General features: G+C 55.9%; 1 protein-coding gene across 1 annotated transcript; it reads right to left on the reverse strand.

The window, feature by feature from the left end:
* Positions 1 to 9,252: 9,252 nt before the first annotated feature.
* PITX1 (paired like homeodomain 1) lies at positions 9,253 to 21,599 on the reverse strand. The gene is made up of 4 exons (XM_019740211.3): positions 20,926 to 21,599; positions 15,216 to 15,449; positions 12,716 to 12,948; positions 9,253 to 10,737 (listed from the first exon to the last, which is right to left on the reverse strand). The coding sequence occupies exons 2-4, from the start codon at positions 15,379 to 15,381 to the stop codon at positions 10,195 to 10,197; spliced, it is 942 nt and encodes a 313-aa protein (XP_019595770.1). The 5' UTR covers positions 15,382 to 15,449; positions 20,926 to 21,599; the 3' UTR covers positions 9,253 to 10,194.
* Positions 21,600 to 21,604: the final 5 nt, after the last annotated feature.

Genomic DNA, 21,604 nt, shown 5'->3' on the forward strand with positions numbered 1-21,604 from the left:
GTGTGTCACACCTGTGGAAGATGGAAGGGTATTCCAGGCAGAAGGAACCACATGCACAAAGGAAAGAGGATGGGAGCTTGCGGAGGGTGTAGGGAGTGCTGAGAAGGTGTGGCTGCAGCCTGCAGTGGGGGGTGGGGGGTGGGGGACCGCGGAAGTAGATTGGAGCCAGATCCTGAGGACCTTGAGGGCTCAGCTGGGCAGTTGGAAGCAGGGAAGCGACCTGGTCAGAGTTGACTCCTGCTGCCTCTCTGAGCACTTAAGGCTCCACTATTCTGTCTTCCTCTCTCTCTCCGTATCTCACAGGGCTCCCCTTTGCCTGATGCAGTCTCCTCCACTCCTGCACCCCCCGTTCCAATCCTACCTGCTCTACCCCAGATCCCCTCTAACAGGAAGGCTTTCCAGATTGCTACAGTTAGCCTTGATTTCTCCTTTCCCATAGTCTCACCCATGACCTTTCATACCTGACCTTAAACCAGACCTCAATTCCTCCATGCGTAGGTATTTCTTCTCCCAGCACCAGTTGAGGAGAGCTGTGGACTGAGTGGTCATGCCTTAACTCCTGGGTGGCAGTGATGGACTGACTGCCTGAGATAATGCCAGCTTTACAGTCCTGATGGGGGAGGGAGAAAGTGGACAGAGAGACCCAGGAGTTATTTGTAGGCTCTTCTATCCCAGGCACGGTGCCAAACACTGTACGTACATTTTCACATTTCTCCCTGTTTTCTAGATGAGAAAACTGAGGCATAGGGGTAGTAAGTGGTAGCACTGTGAGTTGGACCCCAGCTCTAACTCCAAAGCCCCTCTTAACCTCTGTGGTCTACTGGTCTCGGGCTCTTACCCCTGGACGTTGGCTGGGCTGGTCTGAGGCCGGGCCTGGAGGTGCCTTGCTGCCCCAGGCCCAGTGGAGTGGACTTCAGGGCAAGAAGGTGATGCCATCTCAATCGAGTGATAGCTCCTGGCCCTGCGGAGGATCGAGGCAGTGCAGCATCCCTGAGGAGGCCTTGGGAGTGCTGTTAGCCCCAAGGAAATAAATAAAGGGAGATTACCCCGTGTGGCCAGCTGCAGGGACACGGTGACCAAGCAAGAGCTTCCACACTCAGAGCTTCTCCAGGGATGAAAGGTCAGTGAGGTGGCCACGGACAGTTTTGGGTCTTTGAAGCAACAGCCCACCTGAAAACCTATGTGTGGTCACTTCCAGGTTCCCTTCAAACCCTGACAGCAAGCCCTGAGGCCAGGCAGGTAGGTCCAATGCCATCTGACGGGTACCAGGGCTCTGGGAGGGCAGGCCATGCCCCAGGGAGGAGCCCAGCCCAGCGACTGGATCCGAGTGGCCCTGGCCTCTGCCAGGCACTTCCGCCAGACCTGGCTCAGTGAGTTTCCTTGCCCCGATGGGCTGGGCCAGTCTCTGTGAACCTGGGGGCTGCCGGGGTCGGGGGGCCTCAGCAGCCCCATCCTGGACTCTGTACTGCAGGAGAGTCGAGAAGCTTTGGAGGAGAGGCCACCAAGCTCAGGAGAAGCCAGAGGTTCACCACGAATTGTGGGGGTCGGTACCCAGTACCAGCCTCAGTGACGCCATAGGAGTGCCAGCTTAGGGGTGGCGGGGGGGTCCTGTGTGTCTTTTGTTTAACTATATCCTTTCTTTTATCAGATTTCCACAAAGGGAGAGAGAGGTGTGTGCATGAAAAGGCTGGAGTAAGGGTGGGAATGTGCATTCATCCCACTGTGTCCTGGAAAGTGCCCAGAGAGGCCACAGGCCGGAACAGTTGTGGGAAACCTTTGCCTGCCCTGCCACAGCCTGGCAAGCGGCAACGTGGCTGCTCTTTATGGCTGCAGTGTCTTGGAGGGTTTGCCAAGCACCTTCCATGAAGTCACTGGGACGTTAAGCCCTTGGTTCAATTAAATGGGTTAATATGCTCTGTCTGATGCTGATGCATAATAATAATGTAATGTGATAATAGCAATAATGGCGCTATTAGCTGTGAGCATCACACGTGCCTGCACTGTTCCAGGCACGGAGGGGAGGCGCGGCGCACATTCCCACACACTCAGGCCTCATTTTCCACTCATAAAACCCCACTCTTCAAAGCCTTGCCAGCCCAACTCCCTATATCCATTTTCAGGACAAATTACCAACACTTAAAAAAATTGGTCCATTTTGTGTGAAAGCCAAGTCCAAATTACTGTTACTTACCCCTTTGTGTTTTGAAATTTAACAAAGGGTGGGGTGGGAGCGGATGGGGACACGGGATGGAGAGGAGGAGAGGAAGAAGAAGCGGAAAGAGGGAGAAAAGTACATGAACAAAGAGGAGAAAACCCAGCCTTCTTGTTTTGGTAAAAATGTATTTCTGGAATGATGTTTCAGTTTACTCAGGCAGAAAAATTAGAAATGGTGTGCTTATTAAACACTAAGTAAAGCTAAGTAAGCATGACTATTTTTAGTAGTATAGTAAAACCTTGGTAATTTGGACCTCTTTAATAAAGATTCCATGATCACGCTGGCTGGCAGGCATAGTGTGTGTGTGTGTGTGTGTGTGTGTGTGTGTGTGTGTGTGTGTGTAAGGTAGGAGTGCAAAGAGGTTGCTGAATTGGAGGATTGGAGGGGTGCAGTGAAGGGACATGGGAGAAGGATGGACTCCCCACTTATGACAGCTGTTTGTAAACTGACCCTCTTTGCTTAGCAATAAAAAGATCCTGACAAATTATCCTCTCTGAACATTCCTCTTGGCATCTGCTCATTTGACATGTGTTTTAAAAAGAACGTATTTGAAAACAAAATTTCATTTCTGTAAAAATCTGTAAAGGTTTACTTGACACCTGTCAAACTGGCCTGTCCCCAAATGAGGCTGAATCCCGAGGGTTGACACATCATCCAGGTAGGTGATGACTGATGTCTGGGGTGAGGACAGGGACCTTCAGGCAGAAGGTCACTCCCTGTCCTGCAGATCAACGGTTTTTGTATTTTAAACTAATATTGTTTCATTACAAAAGTAAAACATGCTCAGTGTAAACAACTTGGAAAGGACAAATGAAAATAAAACCCATTTCCCGCTGGTATGAACACTTTGTACACAGACAGAAATTTCTCTGTGGCTATATAAGAACAAAAAATTGCACTACACTTATATACTGTTTTGCAGCCTGCTTTGTTTAGTTTTTTGTTTTGTTTTATTTAGAGAAGCTCGGGGGAAAACAGCCATTGGTAAACCTATTATTTCATTTTCTGCTAAACTTATGGAGAAAAGTCATCTGCTCCTGTTGCTGTCTGTTGGCCACATAGTAGGCATTCAGTAGGGGAAGTGTCCTTAGTGGGGGTCCCACGGCTACACTGCACAGAGGGATGGAGATGGGGTGAGGGCCACGTGGGGGGTCGCTGTCTCCGGGGCCTCAGAGGGGCTGCCAGTTGAAGAGAGCTGTAGGGAAAGGTTTTCCAACAAGCAGCAGACCAGCTCTAGCGGTGGGTTCAACCCTGAGCGTCCTGGGCACCCGCCTCTGAGTATCTCTCTGGATAAGGTAGCGGCATAAACACAGATACACTTAAAATAAAAAAGTTATAGGAAAATACACATAACGTGAAATTTGCGTTTTTAACCTTTTTAAAGTGTGCAGCTCAGTGGCGTTAAGTACATTCACGTCGCTGTGCAACCATCGCCACCATCTTTCTCCAGAACTTTTTCAGCATCTCAGAATGAATGATCCGTCCCCCGGTCGTCCCTGCCTCTGGCCACCACCATCCTATTTCCCATCTGTTTGAATTTGCCGTCTCTAGGTACCTTCTGTAAGTGGTACCTTATATAAATTCACTTAGTATAATGTCTTCAAGATTCCTCCATGTTGTTGCATTTGTCACGATTTCTTTCTGTTTTAAGACTGACTAGTGTTCCACTGTATGTGTATTCCGCCTTTTGTTTATTCATCTGTTGATGGACACTTGGGTTGTTCCTTCCTTTCGGCTCTGGTGAATCATGCTGCTGTGAGCATGGGAGTGCAAATGTCTGGTGGAGTCCCTGCTTTTGTTTCTTTTGGGTACATACCCAGAAGTGGATTTCTGAGTCATATAGTAATTCTATGTTTAAGTTTTTTTATCAATTGCCATATTGTTCTCCACAGCGGCTGCACCATTTTACATTTTCACCAGCAATGCACAGGGGTTCCAGTTTCTCCACTTCCTCGCCAACACTTATTTTCTGTTTGTTTGTTTTGTAACAGCCATCCTAATGGGTATTAGTGGTATCTCATTGTGGTTTTATCTGCATTTGTCTAATGACTAGTGATGTCGAGCATCTTTTCATAGGCTTGTTGGCCATTTGTATATCTTCTCTGGAGAAATGTCTATTCAAGTCCTTTGCCCATTTTTGAATTGGGTTGTTTGTTTTTTGTCGTTCAGACACTTTAAAAAGCAGTGGTAAGAAATGACTGTGCTGAGAGAGGAGTGAGTAGAGGAAGGAAAGAAGCAAGAGAGAGGAGAGAAAGGAATGGGAGAGGGAGAAAGGGCCAAGATATATTTTGTGGAGTGAAGGGTAAGGGAGGGCATCTCCTCAATACTTGTATTCAGCAAATATTTACGGAGCACCAATTGTGTGCAGACACTTCTTCAAGTGCTGCTGTCTGCATCTCGTTGCTTCTAAATCCTTGTTCTCTGTGTCAGCAGTGGCCCTGCCCAGCTGCCAGTGTCCTGCCTGCAGGAGGCGGTGCTCACAGCAGTTAAGCCACAGGCTCTGCAGTCAGACAGGCTAGGATCCAAGTCCCTAAAGCTGTCTTTGGACAGGTTACATGCCGTCCTGGAGCCTCAGCTTCCTCATCTATAAAATGAGTCTAATATGAGAAATAAAACAGGTACAGTACACAGCAGGGTAGGGAGCGGAGTGAGACATTCGGCCACGTGACCAGGACAGCCAGAGCGGCTTTCGTCCTACACCGAGGCCATTCTGCCCTCGCCTCCACCTTGGCCCAAATGCAGCTTCCTGCACCTTGACCTGCTCCCTCTGTAGCACCCTGATTCATGGGATCACAGCCCCTACAACCTGACTGGGCTCTGGCGACCGGCTCTCCTGAGTGCCCTGCAGATACTTGATACTGGGCAATACCCACTCTGGGCCACACCAGCCAACTGGGAGGAAGGTCCCAGCCTGCAAAGGCAACGCAGGGGTGTGAAGCGTGGGTCTGCTGTGGTGAGCGGGGCAAGGAGACAGGCTGGTAAGGGCTGGGAGGAAGCCTGGGAGGGCTTCCAGAGGGAGGCAGACTGGGAAATGAGAAGCTTGTAATACTGAATGAGGTGGGAGTTTAGATTTAATGGTTGATATTCCAGGGCCCTGCCTTCACCAGGAAGCTTCTCTATGCCCCCCACCCCACCCCAGGGCCGCCTCAGTCCCCACTGTTACCCGTTCCCCCTGATGCTCTCACACAACTGAGTGAGCTTGGTGAAGCAAAACTTGGGGCCTGGTGCCTTTTCATTCTCTCTCCCACAGCCCCACCCAGCCTGCCTCTTGATGCGCATTATAATTGTCTAATTCCCCAGCCCCAGTACAAATGTGATTCTCATCAGGATAGTGTGCAGTGTAGTGGATGGGAGCACGGACCTGGGCAGAGGGCCTGAGTGCAGTTTCTGCCTCTCGCTCATTAACAGTGCCATCTTGGTTAGCTTCCATTCCTTCTGGTGTAGAATAACAAGCCCCTCCCTCCTGCGGGGGGTGAATGCTGTAATTCTTATAAAGTGCTCGCATGGGGCCTGGTGCTCCGTAAGGACCTGATGTTAGCTATTGATGAAATGATATAACTCAAAAAGAAGTGTTTAGGCATCTTCATCCCATGTTATAGGGAGCCCTTAGAGGAGAATCCTGGCGTGCGTGCCCCCCTCTATTCCCATGCTCATCTCAGAGTACCGACTGCCGACCTGCCACTCCCCAGGCCCAGTGGACAGCAGAGATTGGGCCTGGTTCCTCTGGGTCTCCCAGGGCCTGGCCCACGAGGGTGGCGGGAAGACTGGACTGCAGGACAACAGGCTGGGTTACTGAGGGCCCAAATGTAGGATGAGGGGCATGGGGGGCAGGCAGGTTGGGGTGGGGAAGTAAGCAGGACTGTCAATTATGACTCTCATTCATGATACCCAGCACAGTTGGAGGGAAAACGAAGTTGGGCCCCAAATGACACTTAACAACAACAATACTATAAATAATAAACATTTATTGAGCACTTACTATATGCCAGCATCCCAATTAAGACATTTGAAGTGCATTATCTCATTTAATCCTTTAAACAACTATATGAAGTGACTGTTGTTATTCCTTTTTAAGGAAGAGGAAACAGAGGCTCAGAGAGGTTAATTAAGGCACTTGTTGCCCAAGGCAACTCAGGTGGAGCCAGACCTCAAACCCTTGCTGTCAAAGACCACAGCAGAGGTTCCTGTGGATATCAGAGCCAAGTGACTGGCTCAGGAAATGGGCAGGTCAACGGGCATAAAATCACCGTCACTCCCATTTCCCAGACTGGCCGTCTTGGTGACCGAGTGCCTGCTGCTGTCTCACAGGGAGGTGAAGAGCAGCACAGAGCCCCCTCCAGGCCCTGGACTCCCTGGGCAATGCCCCTTCTGAGGCAGATCTTCCAGCTGTGACTTCCCCTTTGGATGCGGTGTACCTGAGGGAGGCCTGCAGTCTGGCCGGGGACATAAAACTAAAGGAGGTGACTGGTTCCACTCCCTCAATGACCAGGCACTCAGGGTTTGTGCACAGTGGCTAATCCCATTTTCCTTTGGTGCCCCCCAGTGCCTGCAGACAAATGCTGGGTACCAGCCTCTTGCCCTTCTGTCCCTAATTCATGGCCTCTCTAAACGTGCAGCAGCTCTTTGGGGTTCACTTTGTCAGGACCAGGTAAGAACAAATCAGCTCTTCTATTTCCTGAGGGCTAGTCCTGTGTTGCTAGCAGGAATCATGAACTCTTCCAGGTCAACCCCTCCATGTTGCCCATGGTGCTTGGCCTGGGGCAGCCCAGTAAAGAAGGTAGAGTGGGCACTGACCGGGTTTGAATCGTGTCCATCATCCTGCTGTGTGACCTTGGGCAAGTGACCCAACCTCTCTAAGCCTGGGGCCTCATTAGGGAAAGGGGATAAGGAGGACCCTTCCTCATACTGTTGTTGTGCAAGTAAAGGGGTGCATCAATGAGTGTCCACTTAGCACAGGACCCCGGACCCCCAACGGGCTCAATAAATGACAGCACTTGCCACTGAAGACAAATGGAGCCACCTCCCTAGAACAGCCTTCTCTGACCACCCTGTTTAAAGCAGAACTCCCATTTTTTTACTCGCAGCACTTTTTCTTCAGAAGCACTCAGCGCAGTTTGTAATTACACACATGTTTGTTTACTTGTCCATGAGAGCAGGGACTGTGTCTGTTTTCCATTGCTCAATCCTAGCACCAAGGGCAGGAACACAGTAGATGTTGGCTGAATGAATGACACCCCCTCCCTGGTCTTCCTCAGGCACAACAGGACGAGGACTTTCTGCCTTTTCTCAGAGGACTTGGCTTTCGGAGCCCTGTATATGCCTCAGGTCCTCCTCCAGAGATGGTCCTGCAGCTGGTGCAGCTGGAAAGGGCTGGGTACTGTCGACTGTACCAGCCACACAGCGGCTGGGGCAGAAGAGTTGCGTGGTGCCCAAGGCTGGGTCTTACACACCTTGTTGGCCATGGTACTTGATGGATGTTGGGGCCCTTCGGGACTGCTTCTGCCCTTCCACCCATCTGCAGCTGTTTAGACTGTGGCCCCACAGCCACACCAAGTCTCCACCAGAGACCCTCTTGGGCCCCTCTCTCACCTGGGGCTGAGCCTGACTTTCAGGAGAAGCTTCTCTGTTTCCCACTTCCCTCCAGTCCCAGCTCCTTCTAGGTCTCCCCTGCCTCCTGCCCTCAACTGAGACCAGGGCCCCTTGGCCTTGGCAGATGTGTGAGGCTGGGGGAGGCACTCTGAGTCCAGATGTGATTGTGTTTATGTTTCCAGAGAGTGAGGGGTGGGAGCTCTGGACTGGAGCCGTTGGGGGAGGGGTGGTCTGGCTCCAGCCCCCTGCCCCAGCCTTCCCTCCCCCACCTCCCCCTTTCAGCCTGTGTATCTGGCCCAGTCCCTCTCAGAAACCCACACTTCAAGTACTACAGCATCGGGCTGGGCCATCGTCCACGAAGGACCCTTCCTCACTCCTCATCTGAAGGTGAGAAGACCAGTGGAAAAATGGCTTTGGAATCTAAAGGCTATGGACTGTGTGAACTTGGCCCAGCTGCATCTTGTGGTGGAGCCTCAGTTCCATCATCTGTGTAATAGGGACAACAGTCCTGACCTCAGAGGCAGTGTTGACCTGGTTTGACAACGTGTGCATAGGGCTCTCCAGCTATTAGCTCATGACTAAGCCCATAGCTGTGCCCTCTCCCAGCGAGGGCTTGCCTGGGTCCAGCTCCAGGGCAGCGCCAATCCCTGTCATAAGGTAATTCTAAAGCAGAATTACCAACCCCTTCTTCCTCCCCAGCTGCAGCTGCAAACATTTTGTTTTGCCATTAGAAGTGACTTACTTAAGGGAAGCAGAATTTTACAGGCAGTTTACAGGCTGGTCTTGTTCAGTCGTTTCCAAAAGCCAGGGGAGGGTGGAGGCAGCCGAAGCTTCCAATAAGTTGGGATGGAAGGGAAGTGAGAAGTGAGTTCTGTGTGGACACCTTCTATGGCACAGCCACATGCTCCTGAGTAGGATGGGCTGAAAGGTGCAAGGAGGCCCTGGCTAGACTCTGACGGATCCAGCACCCTCCATCCTCCTGGAAAAACCAGGGCAGGGCTCCAACGTGGCGGTACCGGGCCCATAGGAGAAAAGGCAACCCCAGATCTAAAGAGACTCTCAGCGGACCCCATCCCATTGCTCCCAGCAGGCAAGGGCCGCTGCCTGGAGAGTCACAGCAGCCCCAGCCTGGGAAAAGCCTGCAGAGTCCGGCGCGGGCGGGGTGTGCAGGGGGGAGGTCCGGGCTAGGACAGCCCGCGCACAGCGCCGAGGCTGAGCCGGCCAGCGGGTGAGCGCCGGAGGACGGCGGCGCGGAGAGGGCGCTAGGAGCGCCAGGCGGCGTCCTCAAGGGAGCCGGGCTGACAGGTCAGGAACGGTAGTAGGGAAGTGGGAGTAGGAACCCAGGCGGGGTCTACTTGGCTCTTCCCTCCTATAGGGCCCTCGGTGGCGCAGTTCCCTTTCTACCCGCCTCCCTCCTCAGCCGAAAGAAGCAGTCCTGAGCTCGGCAGTGGTTAGCACGCTTGTACTATGGTTTTAATAGACGTACATGGACAAGTCGATATAGACAGATTTATAATTCTGTACAGTCAGTCCGACATACACAGGGACGCTGTAAACAGGGGCGCGGGCCGGAGAGCGGGTGTGCAAATTGGGCGCGGGGCCCTGGCCGCGCCCTGAGCTCTCCCGGCTCGACTCTTGCGCGGCGGGCGGTGAGGAGGGGGCTCTTCGCCGGGACAAGGGGGTCACCTCCTAACCCGGGAGCGGAGCTGAGGGCCTGGGCCTGCGACGAAGCTGGGGCCTGAGGTGCTCGGAGACGAGCCCTCCCCCATCTTCCCGCCGCGTCCACTCCAAAGCCTTAAAATAGGATTCCCGGGCGCGGGGTAGGCGAGGGCTCTTGGGGTCGCGCCGGGACCTGTAACGGCTCCTCGGCGAGTCCCCTGTCCCGGGCTGGACACCATCATCCTCGGCCCAACGCCCGCTCCAACTCGGATCCGAATAGAGCTAAGTAAGGTACGCTCGGCCGGGGCCAGGCTCCTGGGCTCCGCGTGTCCAGTTCACAGGCGCGGCCGCACAGTCCGGGTCCACAGCGTCGGGAACGCGGGCTAGGAGGGCGTCCTCTCCTGGCCGCCGGGCTTCGGCGCTCGCCTCCCGCGCTGCGTCCCCCGGGCGGAGTGGCCCGCCGAGGCCCGAGGGAGCGCACACACACCACCCGCGCCATCCCGAGGGAAATTGCAACTCATCCGATATTTCGCCGCACTTCGCTCCGACGTCTTTTTGTTTTGTCTGGTTTTAGAGGGCTGAGTGGGGTCCGGAAAAGCAAACACAAAACCAACCCGGAGGGAGGGGGGAGGGGGCTGCGCAGGCGCGAGGCCCGGGCGCGGCGACCGACCGAGGCCCCGCGTGCGTCCTCCGCCCCCGCACCGTGCGGCACGCGTGGCCGGGCTGGGCGGTCAGCTGTTGTACTGGCAGGCGTTGAGGCCCGAGGCCGGGCCTTGCAGGCCGCCGTAGCCGAACGACGAGTGCTGCTTGGACTTGAGCCGCAGGCTGGCTAGGCTCGAGTTGCACGTGTCCCGGTAGACGCTGTAGGGCGAGGCGGGTGTGCCATACGGGCAGGCGCCCGGGGACATGGCCGAGTTAAGCGAGGAGCCGGTGAGGTTGTTGATGTTGTTGAGGCCCGAGTTGGGCATGCCGGGTACGGCTCCCGGGCCCATGCTAGACGGCATGGTCATGGAGGATATGGAGCTCGGTGCCGAGAACATGGACTGTGACGACAGCGGGCTCATGGAGTTGAAGAAGGTGAAGCTCTTGGTGGAGAGCGGCGCTGGCGCCAGGCTCTTGGCGGCCCAGTTGTTGTAGGAGTAGCCGGCGGCGTACACGTCCTCGTAGGGCTGCACCAGGCCGCTGAACTGCGGCACGTAGCCGCCCTTACACAGGTCCAGCTGCTGGTTACGCTCGCGCTTCCGCCACTTTGCTCGCCGGTTCTTGAACCAGACCTGGGGGAGGGGGACAGGACAAGGGTCAGAGCTGCGGCGGGCGGGAAGGCCCCTTCACCTCCATCCCCCACCCCCAGCCCTCCACTTCGCTTCCTTCGGTCCGAAGAGCGTTTCTTTACTTCCATAATTCCACCTCTGCCTTCTCTCCATAATGGTTCCTTCCCTGTCTCCTGAAAACAGTAGTCTCTTCCCTTTCCTGATCTGTATCCTCTGCCCCAAATTAAATCTGTTTTCTTCTCCTAATACGGATCCTCCTTTGTTCTAACAAATATTCGTTTTCTTTCTTCCTCGCTCAACCAGTCCAGCGATAGCCTTCTCTCGCAAACGGGTCCCCATCTATCTCCTAAATATACCATCCTTTTTCTTCTCCCCCGAATACGAAAGCCATTTTTCTTCCCTGAAACAGGATCGTTCTACTTCCCCCATTCTTCAGTCTGTTTTTCATTCCTCAAATGGTCTGTTTCCATCTTTACTGACAATATTTAATATTCTCATTTCTGCCCCAATGTTTATTTTCGTTTAGTCCACCTCACTATCTGAACCGCTTTCTTCTCCCTCAAACAGTCCATTTTCTTCACCCATTTCAATCCTTTAGATTCTTGCCTAAATATTTATAGTTTTCCCTTCTTTCCAAATATGTGATCTTCACTGTTTCTCTTAAATAGTTGATTCTTTATTTTTCTCAAATACTCGATCCTTTTGCTTCTCCCTTAAATATTTAATTTCTTTCCTGCCGCCTAGTATATGCCAAATATGTTTCTCTGCAAATATTTAATTTCCTTTCAGTTCTTACTAGTTTCTCTCTAATCTCCCTCTCCACTTTCTCCCACAAAATTTAGTAGGAACCTCTTCTTTCCCCCCTCCTGTTCTTTGCCAACCCTCACCTATCCTCCCACTGCGTGCCCTCTACCCTCCCCAGCCCTCCTCCAGCCCTGGGCTGTTTCCTCAGCTACTTGTTCGACCCTGCATCTCAGCCATCTCCAGTTTCCAGCACTGACATTGCCTGATTCCAACCCTACCCCACCATAAACCTGGGAAGGATTAGTGAGTTCAGGATTACTGAGTGCTGTCTTCACTCGTGTCCCATCGGGCTGGCCGGCCTGAATGGGGAGGAGTGAGAGATGGGGTTACAGCAGGGAGTCCAGGTAGGACTTTGGTCTGGCTTGGGACGTGCTCCCAATATCTAATTAAATATTTGTGCACCAGAGAAGAAATGATTCTCTTGCTGCTCTGGCAGGAAAATCTTGCTTTTTGGGGAACTAAAGGGTGAAGAGAGAGAGGGTGCTTTCTGATCTTGGTCGGAGACCTTATGTGTCCAAGGGGACTCGACCTGAAGGTCACTCATCCACCAGAGCTGCCCCCCTCACCGGACCCAGCCCTAGGAATTAGGGAAAGGGCCTAGCTATTGACTGGCTGAATGGCTGGGGATGAGTCAGGTGGAGAATTCCAGAAATTTTGGAGAAGCCGGCTACGGATGGACCACTGCTCCAGGAAGCTTTGAGACCCCCAAGCCTAGCCACCTTTCAGGCCTCTCCCAGGCTGCTAGGCAGGACCTGCCTTTCCCTTTCGTTTTCAGGGGAAGGCGCCATCAGCCCCGAGGTCCCCAGCAGCGGGGAGTGCTCTGCGCTATCTAGGGTGGCCCCATCCGACTGGGCCCTGGGCCCTACAGGTCATGAGAAAGTCTCCTTGGGCCACAGGTCTTTGGGTTGGGGCTGTGGTAGAGCCCGAAAGTCAGGTAGTATGCGGGTCCATGGGGCCGGAGGGGCAGCAGCAGCCCAGGATGCTAGCGGCCAAAGGGCCTGGCAGCCACAGGCGAGACCCAGGGCTAAGGTGGAATCTCCCACGGTGGAGGAAGGGAGCAGGTCTGAATGGTGGAAAGGAGTGAAAGTCTGGGCGCGGGTCTAAGATTTCGAGTGCTGCGCGCAAGTGGCCGGCAGCCGTCTGCACGGGTCCCCTTTGGCGCGCGCCCCGGGCTCACCCTCACGCGCGGCTCGGTGAGGTTGGTCCACACAGCGATCTCTTCCCGCATGCTCATGTCGGGGTAGCGGTTCCTCTGGAACGTGGCCTCCAGCTCTTGCAGCTGCTGGCTTGTGAAGTGTGTGCGTTGCCGCCGCTGCTTCTTCTTCTTGGCGGGGTCCTCTGCACCACCGCAGCCCGCGCCGCCCGCAACGCTATCCTCCGGCCCCTTGGGTTCCCCGCTGCGCTCCTTCTCTGAAGCAGGCAGGACGGGGCTCCGGTCACCTCGGGCTTATGCCCTTTTGTACCCCGTCCCGGATCCACCGAACTGCCGACCAGCAGCGCCGGCAGCCCTCCCTCTCACAGGGGCCCTGGAATTGTCCCTATTGGGACGAGATCGCTGGATGCCTGTTTGTCAGTAGTCACCTCTGGTTTGGCGTGGCCGGGGGAAGAGACCAGGAGCGGGAGCTGTGGGCCTAAGTTCCTGGCGGGGCAGGGCCTGTTCTTGCAGCTGCACTCAAGCATGAGCCGTACTGCTAATGTCACTCACAAGGGTACATTTTTGAAGAGCCCGACTAAATCTGAGGGGGTCTCTGCTTTTCTGAACGCGGATCAAATCTTTCTAGCCTGAAGCTAGCGGGTCGGTTGGAGCAAGAGCCAGGCAGTGTGGCCTGCACCCCTTCTACTTTCTTCTCCCCAGGATAGTGTGGGAGCCCCACTGGGCAGGCAGCACACAGCCGGTTTCTCTGCCTCAGCTCCAAGCCTTGAGTCCCAAGGCCCAGCAAATTTCTCCAGCCCAGGCAGCCCAGAGGGACAGACTGTCTAGGTGACCTGGGTTCTAGCCTCTGTCCTTTGAAGCTACACAAAACAATGCAGTCATAGAAACATTGAAACATAAAAAAGAAAGAACTTTAAAAACAAAACACAGAAGCCCAGAAAAACTCACAGCTCCATGCCTAAAAGTATAGAAAAGGTCACAAAAGCATAGAAAAAGCAAGTAGAAACACAAAGCAGATGCAAATTAAGTAGCCAAAAACACACCGCTAACTAAATACAGTGCTGTATGTGTATAAACTCCAGGCAGACACAGGCATTTACTTTTCTGGGATTAAAACAAAAAAAGTAAATAGCTTTTTAACCCCTTCTCAATAATGTCCTAGAGGTAATTTTTAAATCCAGGGAAATACAACAGTATAGTTAGATAACTTAAATTACCAAAATAACACCACTGTAAATGGATTTTGAGAAACTCCCTGAGAAATGCGCCATTTTGGATTGACTTTTTAAAAATCTCCCGAAGAATAATGTTGCATGTAAATATTTTAAATTCCAGAGAAATATACCTAGTTAGTAAGTCTTTCTATGTCGAAAATGCAGCTAAAAATTTAAATTTATTCTCATAGACTGAGTTTTAAAAAGCAATCTATATATATAGACTTTATATATATAGATTGCGTTTTATAAATAAAAAACAAGCAAAGGCCACGCTTAAAACTTTTGAAAACAAAAGTACAGTCCAGCGTTGATTGCTTTTTAACCAAGCAAACAAAACCTTTCAGAGAAAGTCACTTTAGGGATGCAAAACAAAACAAACGGAGATTAAAAACGTTTAGAGAAACACTCGGCGGTGCATTAAAAAAATGAACGTATTAATGGAGCCCACGGCCCGGGGAGTGGGGAGCTCGGCGGCGGCGCCGAGTTAGGTGGCAAGCGCGGGAGCTGATAGGGACCCTTGAGGCCGGGCTGGGGATCAGCCGCGCCACTGCCCGTGCAGCCCACCTCGCTACCTAGCTGGTGCGGGGGAGAAAAGCTTGAGCTCATACAATAAGGCAGCGCGGAGGGAGACTTGCCGAAGCCGAGTCAGAGCCCTGGCTGCGCGGCCTGACCGCTGCGGCTGGATCAGGGGGTCCTGCCCGGAGCTGGCCGCGCCCCTTGCCCCCCTTGCCCTTGCAGTCCTCGGTCTGCAAGCCTTACTTTTCCTTGAGGTTTTTTCCTCTCTCCCCCGTTTGCTTTTCTGACTTTTCCTGCCACTTCTTCTCTTCCGTCTGTCCCTCCCAATCTGTCACCCGCTGTCTGTCGGCGTGTCTGTCTCCCTTTCTGTCTCTCTGGGCACTTTCTCTTGCACGCTGCCCCATTCCCTTCTCAATCTGTTCCTGTCCTTCCGTCTGAGCGGCCCTCTGGCACCCAATTGCACAAACCCTATTTTTTCCCTGTTCTATTTGCTCCTGATCAAGAGGTGCTGTCAGTCTGCCCCTCGGTTGTAGGTTCGTGCAGCTGCCGGTCTCTTGGCGCGTGGGGACCGCGTGGAAGTGCCTTCGTAAAGCACTAAATGACCGCTTCATAAAGCGCGTAAATTTCTGCGTTCACCGTCAGATGGAGAATGGGAAAAGGAAAGGTCCTGACGCTCCTGGGGCGTACAGAGAGCTTGACTGCGCGGCGCGGACACCAGGCCCCGCTCCCGACTGCCCGCGCCCTGCGCCCCAGCATGCTCTGTGCGCGCCTCGCGGGGGAGCGGCGCTTACCTGGCAGCTCCGTGTCGGACGATTCGCTGGCGGAGTTCTCCAGCGGCTCGCGGGGGTCGGCTGCGCGGGCCAAGTGGAAGGCAGGTCCCATGTCGTGCGGCGGCGGCGGCGGCCGGAGCCCCTCCGGTAGCCGCTCCAGGCTCATGCCGCCCTTGAAGGCGTCCATGGAGGCGTGGACCGCGGCGGGCCCTCCAGGGACCGGGGCTGGGCGCGCCCGGCCGCCCTGGCTGCGACCTGCGGGGACAAGAGCGCAGCGCCTAAGCGGCAGCCCCGCCGGGCTGCCCGCGCCCGCAACGACGCCGCGCCCGCCCCATGGACCGCCCGGGGTTGCGGGGCCAGGCGGGCGGTAGCAGCAGCGGTTTCTCGCGCCCGACTTCGCGCTCCGCGCTGCGCTCCCGCCGCTCGGGCCTCAGCCGCCCGCCCGGCCCCGGCTCCCGATCCGGGGCCGGTTTCTAAGGCTCGGGACCGCGCCGGCAGAGTCTGTCTTAAAGCGACAGCGCGCACCGCCAGGTTCCAGCAGTCCCTGCGCCAGGGGTGGTGGGTGGGGTGGGCCTGGGTGGGAGGGGGCTGGGGAGGAGGGAGCGAGCGAGAGAGCGAGCGAGGGAGCGCGGGCGGAATCCAGCCCCGAGCTGCCCGCGCCGCCGCGCCCTCTCTGCTGCCCTCCCTCCCTCCTGGCCTCGCCCGCGCCCTCCTCCTCCGCAGGCACCTTCCCGCCGCCTCCCCGCCCCCTTTCTCCCCCACCCGGCCTCGCCGCGCCTCTCCCTCCTTCCCCGGTGACACACCGAGTTCTCCCTCAGCCGCACAAAAGAAACGCGTCTGGCCTGCAAGCCCCGCGCAGCTCGTGCCCACCTCAAGCCCCAAATGACTTGTTTCGCTCAGGATCAACTCCTGTCTGGGCCGCCTCGAAGTCACCAGCCCCGTGCGAGAACAGCCCAGAATGAGTGAATGTTCACGGAGTAGGATCTCACAGAGCAGGATCATACCGAGCGGGCACCTCCGAGCCAGCGCAGGGCAGGGGCAGAGCCCAGGGCGTACTGCCAGCTCCTAGCTGTGTCCTCGTTGAGGGGCCGCTGGCCCCTCCTTCCTCGGCCACTTCTCCCGGGACCTGAGCCCGGCTGAGTGACAGCAGCCTGTGCTCTAATGGGCCCCCGGATGCTGCCTCCTAATTAGCTTGGACCCTCTCCCCCAAGGCTGCTTCTCAGGCCCCCGCCTCTGCACCGCAGTCAATTTTCCGGGATTGGGATAGAACTGATGGCTTCTAATCAGATGAAACGTTTCTGTTGGCTCCAGGCCTCTGGCGAGTGCAGCAGGAGACCCCAAGAGCCCCGCCAGGCCCCGCAGCCTTTTCTGTAAGGCTCTCTTCTCGTTTTGTACCTTTAAGTGGCCAAATGGGCCAGGCCGGGGCCTTGGCAGCCACGGGGTGGGCCTCTGCCCCCTTCAGGGCAGGTTTGTAGCGGCCTGGGGCCTCCACTTGGGCTTCCCAGAGCAGCAGGCACAGGCCTGGCAGGCCAGGTGACTGCAATTTCCCAACCTGGGCCTGCAGCCCAGGAAGCCTACGGTGGAGCTTCTCTCCTGGGCACAAGCAAAGACATTTCCCTCCCCACCCCTAAGAACGATTCCCTCCAGTCCTCCTACTTCAGTTAAGTTTGTTGAAGGATTTTGCTCAACAATTGTTAACTGGCCCTGAGACCTCAAAGTCTTAAGCAAATAGGTGACGGCTGGGGTGGTAGGGTGCGACCCTGAACCCCAGACTGCCCTCTGCTCCTCACCTGCTGACCAGTTCCACCAGATAGGAGCAGCACTGCCCTACTCTCTAGGCCCAGGGCCCCCCCAGGTCCCAGTGCATCCTCGTCTCTTTCTGGAGGTCTCTGCTGGGCTGTCAGCATCGTGATGCTCTGCCCTGAGCCCTCACCCTGGCTCCCCATCAGAGGGATGCCTCAGGCTGAGCACCTCAGTGAGGACTGTGGGGGGCAGGGGCAGGCGCAGGCTGGAACCAGACCTATCTCTCACTGCCTCTGCCTCTGCCCAAGGCCCACCCTCTGGGCCTGGCCCACTCTCACTTGGTGCCTGTGAGCGCAGAGGGCAGGGGCTGAGGCTGAGGCTGCATCCAGGAATTTGGCTGGGGGAGGCTCAGTGACTCCTGCCCTTTCCTCCCAAAGGGAAGTTTCTCTTAAGCTGAGACCCCCAGGATGAAAATAGTCTTGGTGTGTGTGGAGGGAGGTGGAAGGGGCACAATGTGAAGTACGGTGGCCCAGCATTTGCCATCAGCCCCCTCCTTACCACATTTTTTTTTTTTTTTGACTGAGTCTCCTGAAGCAGCAGATGTCTCCTTTCAAGGAGGGATCCAGCTGCTGCAGAACACCAAGGAGTGCCCGTCCACACACTACCATTCATATAGCTCCCTTATGCCCACAGGACAGCCTGCCACCCAGCTTGTTGGGTACAGACAGGACATGGGAGCATGCGCACACACATCCACAGACTGCATAGCCACACAGGTGTGCTGTGTGCACAGAGACACACATACTGCACCCACACGTGGGAGTGCTGAGGACAGTCACACATGTACACACAGCCAGGACTCTGGGTCCCAGGACACTGGTGATGTTTGGCACAAAATCTGGCCGGTCGGGGATAGGAGATGTGTTCTAAGCCTGCCAAGTGTCAGGCCAAGGACACTGGGTCCCAGGACCTGGAATGAATGGTACACCTGTGGGCACCCAGAGGCTGAGGGTCACAGCTCTTCACTCCCCAGAGGCTCTAAAGGGTCAGGACTTCCATGGATGGGGACTCTTTTATGACTCTGCAGGTCTAGCTATTCAGTCTGAGGGGCTTGCCTCCCTCATCATTGATCCATTTGATGCAGTGATTGAGCACCTGCTGTGTGCCCCGCTGGCCCCAAGCCTCCGATAATGACCCAGGCAGTCACAATACTCCCTATATTTGGAAGTCTTGACGCCTGCTGTGTGGATGGAAAGGCCCTCAGGCTATTGAAGGTGAAGCTCCATATCTCCAGGGGCCCTGAGCCCTAGAGAGGGGCTGACACTATTGGGAACTTCCCTGGGGAGTCTGTTCTGCTGGACCCAGGTAGTGCTGAATGGGGTGGGGGCGGCACGGGGAGGAAATGGATAAAAAGGAGGCCCTGGCCTGATCCTGGGTGTTGGCTGGAGAAGGGACCAGGGCACTCTCTCTTCTTCCCCAGCCATACCCTCCACTGGCCACCGTCCCAGGTAGGATAGGGGCTTCTTGCACTCTCACAGACTCACAAACACACAGAACAGGAGGCAGCTCTCTTTCAGGAGTAAAAGTAGGGGTCCAGTATTCCCCTGGCTTTGCTGTGTGACCTTGGGCAAGGTTTGACCTGCACTGTGCCTCAGTTCCCATGTCTCACATGGGACACAGCAATCCCTGCCTTCTGCTTCAGCCTCCAGCCCACTTGATGATGGGACATGTGGAGAGGAGGGAAGGGGGCTTACTGGGGCTGGAACCATGTGCCCTAGTCTCCGTTGCTCCAGGCCACACAGAGTTAGCGATGATTTTGTGACTCTCAGGAAATTTGGGGCTTAGAGTCCCGGCTGGGCTGATCAGAGAGGAGCCTGCGCTGTTGTGGGGGTTGAAGCGGTCACCACAGGGACCCTTCCTGAGGCTGGTCTCACTCAAAACAGACTCTGTGTCCAAGAATGCTTTCGTAATTTTATTTGGGAAGGGTGGTTGGAGGGTCCTCATGGAGGGCATCCTTCCACCCACTCATGAGGGTACTCCGCCCTAATCTCTGCACCAGAATCAAGGGATTTTAGGAAAAGGGAAGGAATGTGCCATGGCTTGCCCCCCACCCCCACGCCCGCTGGGGCCATCCGTGACTCTGGGACATTCCAGCCCTAAGCCTCTTAGGCCGTGGGGAACTTCAAACTAGAAAACCCAGTTTTGGGAGTGCAGACGGGGACCACCTACTGCCTTCCGCCTGGTTTTAAGACCCCCTCCCCAATAAAAAAGCTTTTGTTTCTTTGAATAGAAGCAATTACTGGGTGAGGGGAAAAGAGGTACTCAGGTAGAGGCTGGGAACAATCTTACTGGATTCCTTAGGCTTCAGAGGACCCCAGCCTGAAACTTCCTGTCAGTTGGGGTTCCCCAGCCTGTCCTGGCGGGGAAAGAGCTGGGAAGTATTCAGCCAGGGTGGCTAAATGGGGCGGAGATGGGAGCACGGAACTCAGAACTCTCAGTCAGCAGCTGGTAAGGGCCCATCGCTCTCTGGGCTCACAGCTCACCCCAGTCCAGTGGTCGCTATCTGGTTCCCAAAAACAGCTGAGCTGATAGGAAGAGAAGGCTAGGGAAGTGGCAGGGGCTGGTCACACACCTGGGGAGCAGAGGGTCAGCTTTTGCTACCACGGTCTCCTCTTCCCAGCAGCCGCTTTCCTCAGAGGAAGGCACTCTGAGCCTAGCTTGAAGGTCAGCAAATACCACCTGTGTCCTAGAATCCAGGTAGCCTGGTCTCCATGTCCCAGTCCACCTTTTTAACTTTTCTGAGTCGAGATGAGGAGTCCCAAAGCAGTGAGGGAAGGGCAGGGGCCAGCAAGTCCCCTCCTGTGCTGCTGCCCCTGCTGCCTGTAGCTTTTGCCATCACCCCACCTGTGTCCTTGACCAAGTGGACAGCAGCCTGCGGTTGCCTTCCCTCTGGCCCTGGTGGCTGTCAGAGACCACTGGGAATGCCAAGAGAATACCCGAGCCTTAGTTTCTCGGAAAAGTGGACTCAGATAGTTTAGATTAAGGGAATCCCTAAATCGGAAAACCTCGGAACAAGGATTCCAGCCTGGGATCCCCATTTCTGCGATGCCGCCCGCGGGGCCCTTGCTTTAGCTCGGCCGGAATCGCTTAGATTCAGAAGGCTGGTCAATTTCAGAATTCCGGACCCGGGTCTGGAGAAGCGGCTGCGTGCTTAGGCACCCTGTGTCAACAACTGCACCCTGAAGAAGCCGCGGGAATGTCTTTATTGGATTTGCGAAGAGCATTTGGGGTTTCTCTTAGGGTAAGCAAAAGCCCGACCCTTGCCGGTGAGGCAGGCCGCCGGGGATTGGGGCGCCTCCAGCACTGCGGTGGGACGTCGGGGTCCTCGGCGAAGAGCGCCGGGACTGCGGCCCGTGTCTGAGACTTTTCTGCGGCATAGCTGCCGGAACGAACGAGCGAACGAATGAAGCGGTTTCGTTTAGGAAAAATACCCTCTTGACACGAAGCTAAGGCCGAAGTTCCTCGGCGTGCAGAGGGGCCAGCGCTTCCGCTCGTGTTGGGGCCCGCTTTCCCGGGCGCAACGGGGAGCGGCGGGTGGCCCTGTCACCGGCCCTTTCTCCCGGAGGTACCTTGCGGCCCGCGCAGCCACGAGGGGCTGTGAAAGGCATGCAAGGCTATGCCCTTCGCAGGGCTGGGGCCCGCGCCCCTGAGCCTGCTGCCCTTTTGGGTTACCCGGGGCTGAAACGTGGGGTGTGCCCACCGGTTAGGTGAGGTAGCGCCCGGTGATGGCAGCTGTGACCGTGCGCTGGCGTAGGAGCGAGCTCCTGGCGCTGCCTCGATGGACCCTGGCCTTCCGCGCGATGTGCTTAGTCCCGCTCTACTGGCTGGTCCCTACATACTCCCGGAGGAAACAGCACGGAACTCGGCCACCACCTCCCTGCGCCCCAACACTGCGGAGACCCGGCGCCCCTAGCCCAACGACTCTTACCCCACCCGGGCTGCGCTGCGTGTGCGGCTCGTCGGCTCCGGGCTCGCTCGCCACGGACTCCGGCTTAGGTTTCGACTTCGGCCGGGCCCCGGATCCAGCTGCGTCTCCGGCTGTGCGCGCAGCTTTGGTCCCCGCTGGTTCGCTACATCCCAGTGAGCAAGGTCCGGGCTGCCTCGGCAGGGCCCGCTCCTCCTGCCGCCGCCACCCGTCGCCTGCGGGGAAGGCGGGGACACGGGCCTGGGAGGCGGGAAGGGGGGAGGGGAAGCGAGGCTCTTGCTTGGACCAGCGGGGAGGGGGCGGCGCGCAGTCCGGCTGGCTAGGGGTCCGGGCCTCCCTCGAGGCGCAGGCAGGGGTCGTCGGCGTGGCTGATGGCCGGGGCCCGAGGACGGGGAACGCAGCACAGGACAGCGTTCATGGAGGAGGGGCCCGGCCGCATGCGGACGAAGCCACGGCGAGTCCTGGCCAGGCCCCGCGTACTTTCTCTCCCTTAGGCTCAGTTTCCCACCTGGCACGTGAGGGGCCGAGCCCGACCAACGTTTAGTCCGGGTCTGGTCGGAGTTTCCCAGGGTCCTGCCAGGTGACGGTCAAGCCGGGTTTTGCGATTCGACCTTTTCCCCTTTCTGCGGGAGGGAGCTGGTCTTGCAAGTTGGCAGGGAGAGTCCTCGGAGCAGAGCTTGGC

This window comes from Rhinolophus sinicus, chromosome 5, assembly GCF_057876585.1.
Source record: "Rhinolophus sinicus isolate RSI-liver-muscle chromosome 5, RSI-T2T, whole genome shotgun sequence".
NCBI classification, from domain to species: Eukaryota; Metazoa; Chordata; class Mammalia; order Chiroptera; family Rhinolophidae; genus Rhinolophus; species Rhinolophus sinicus.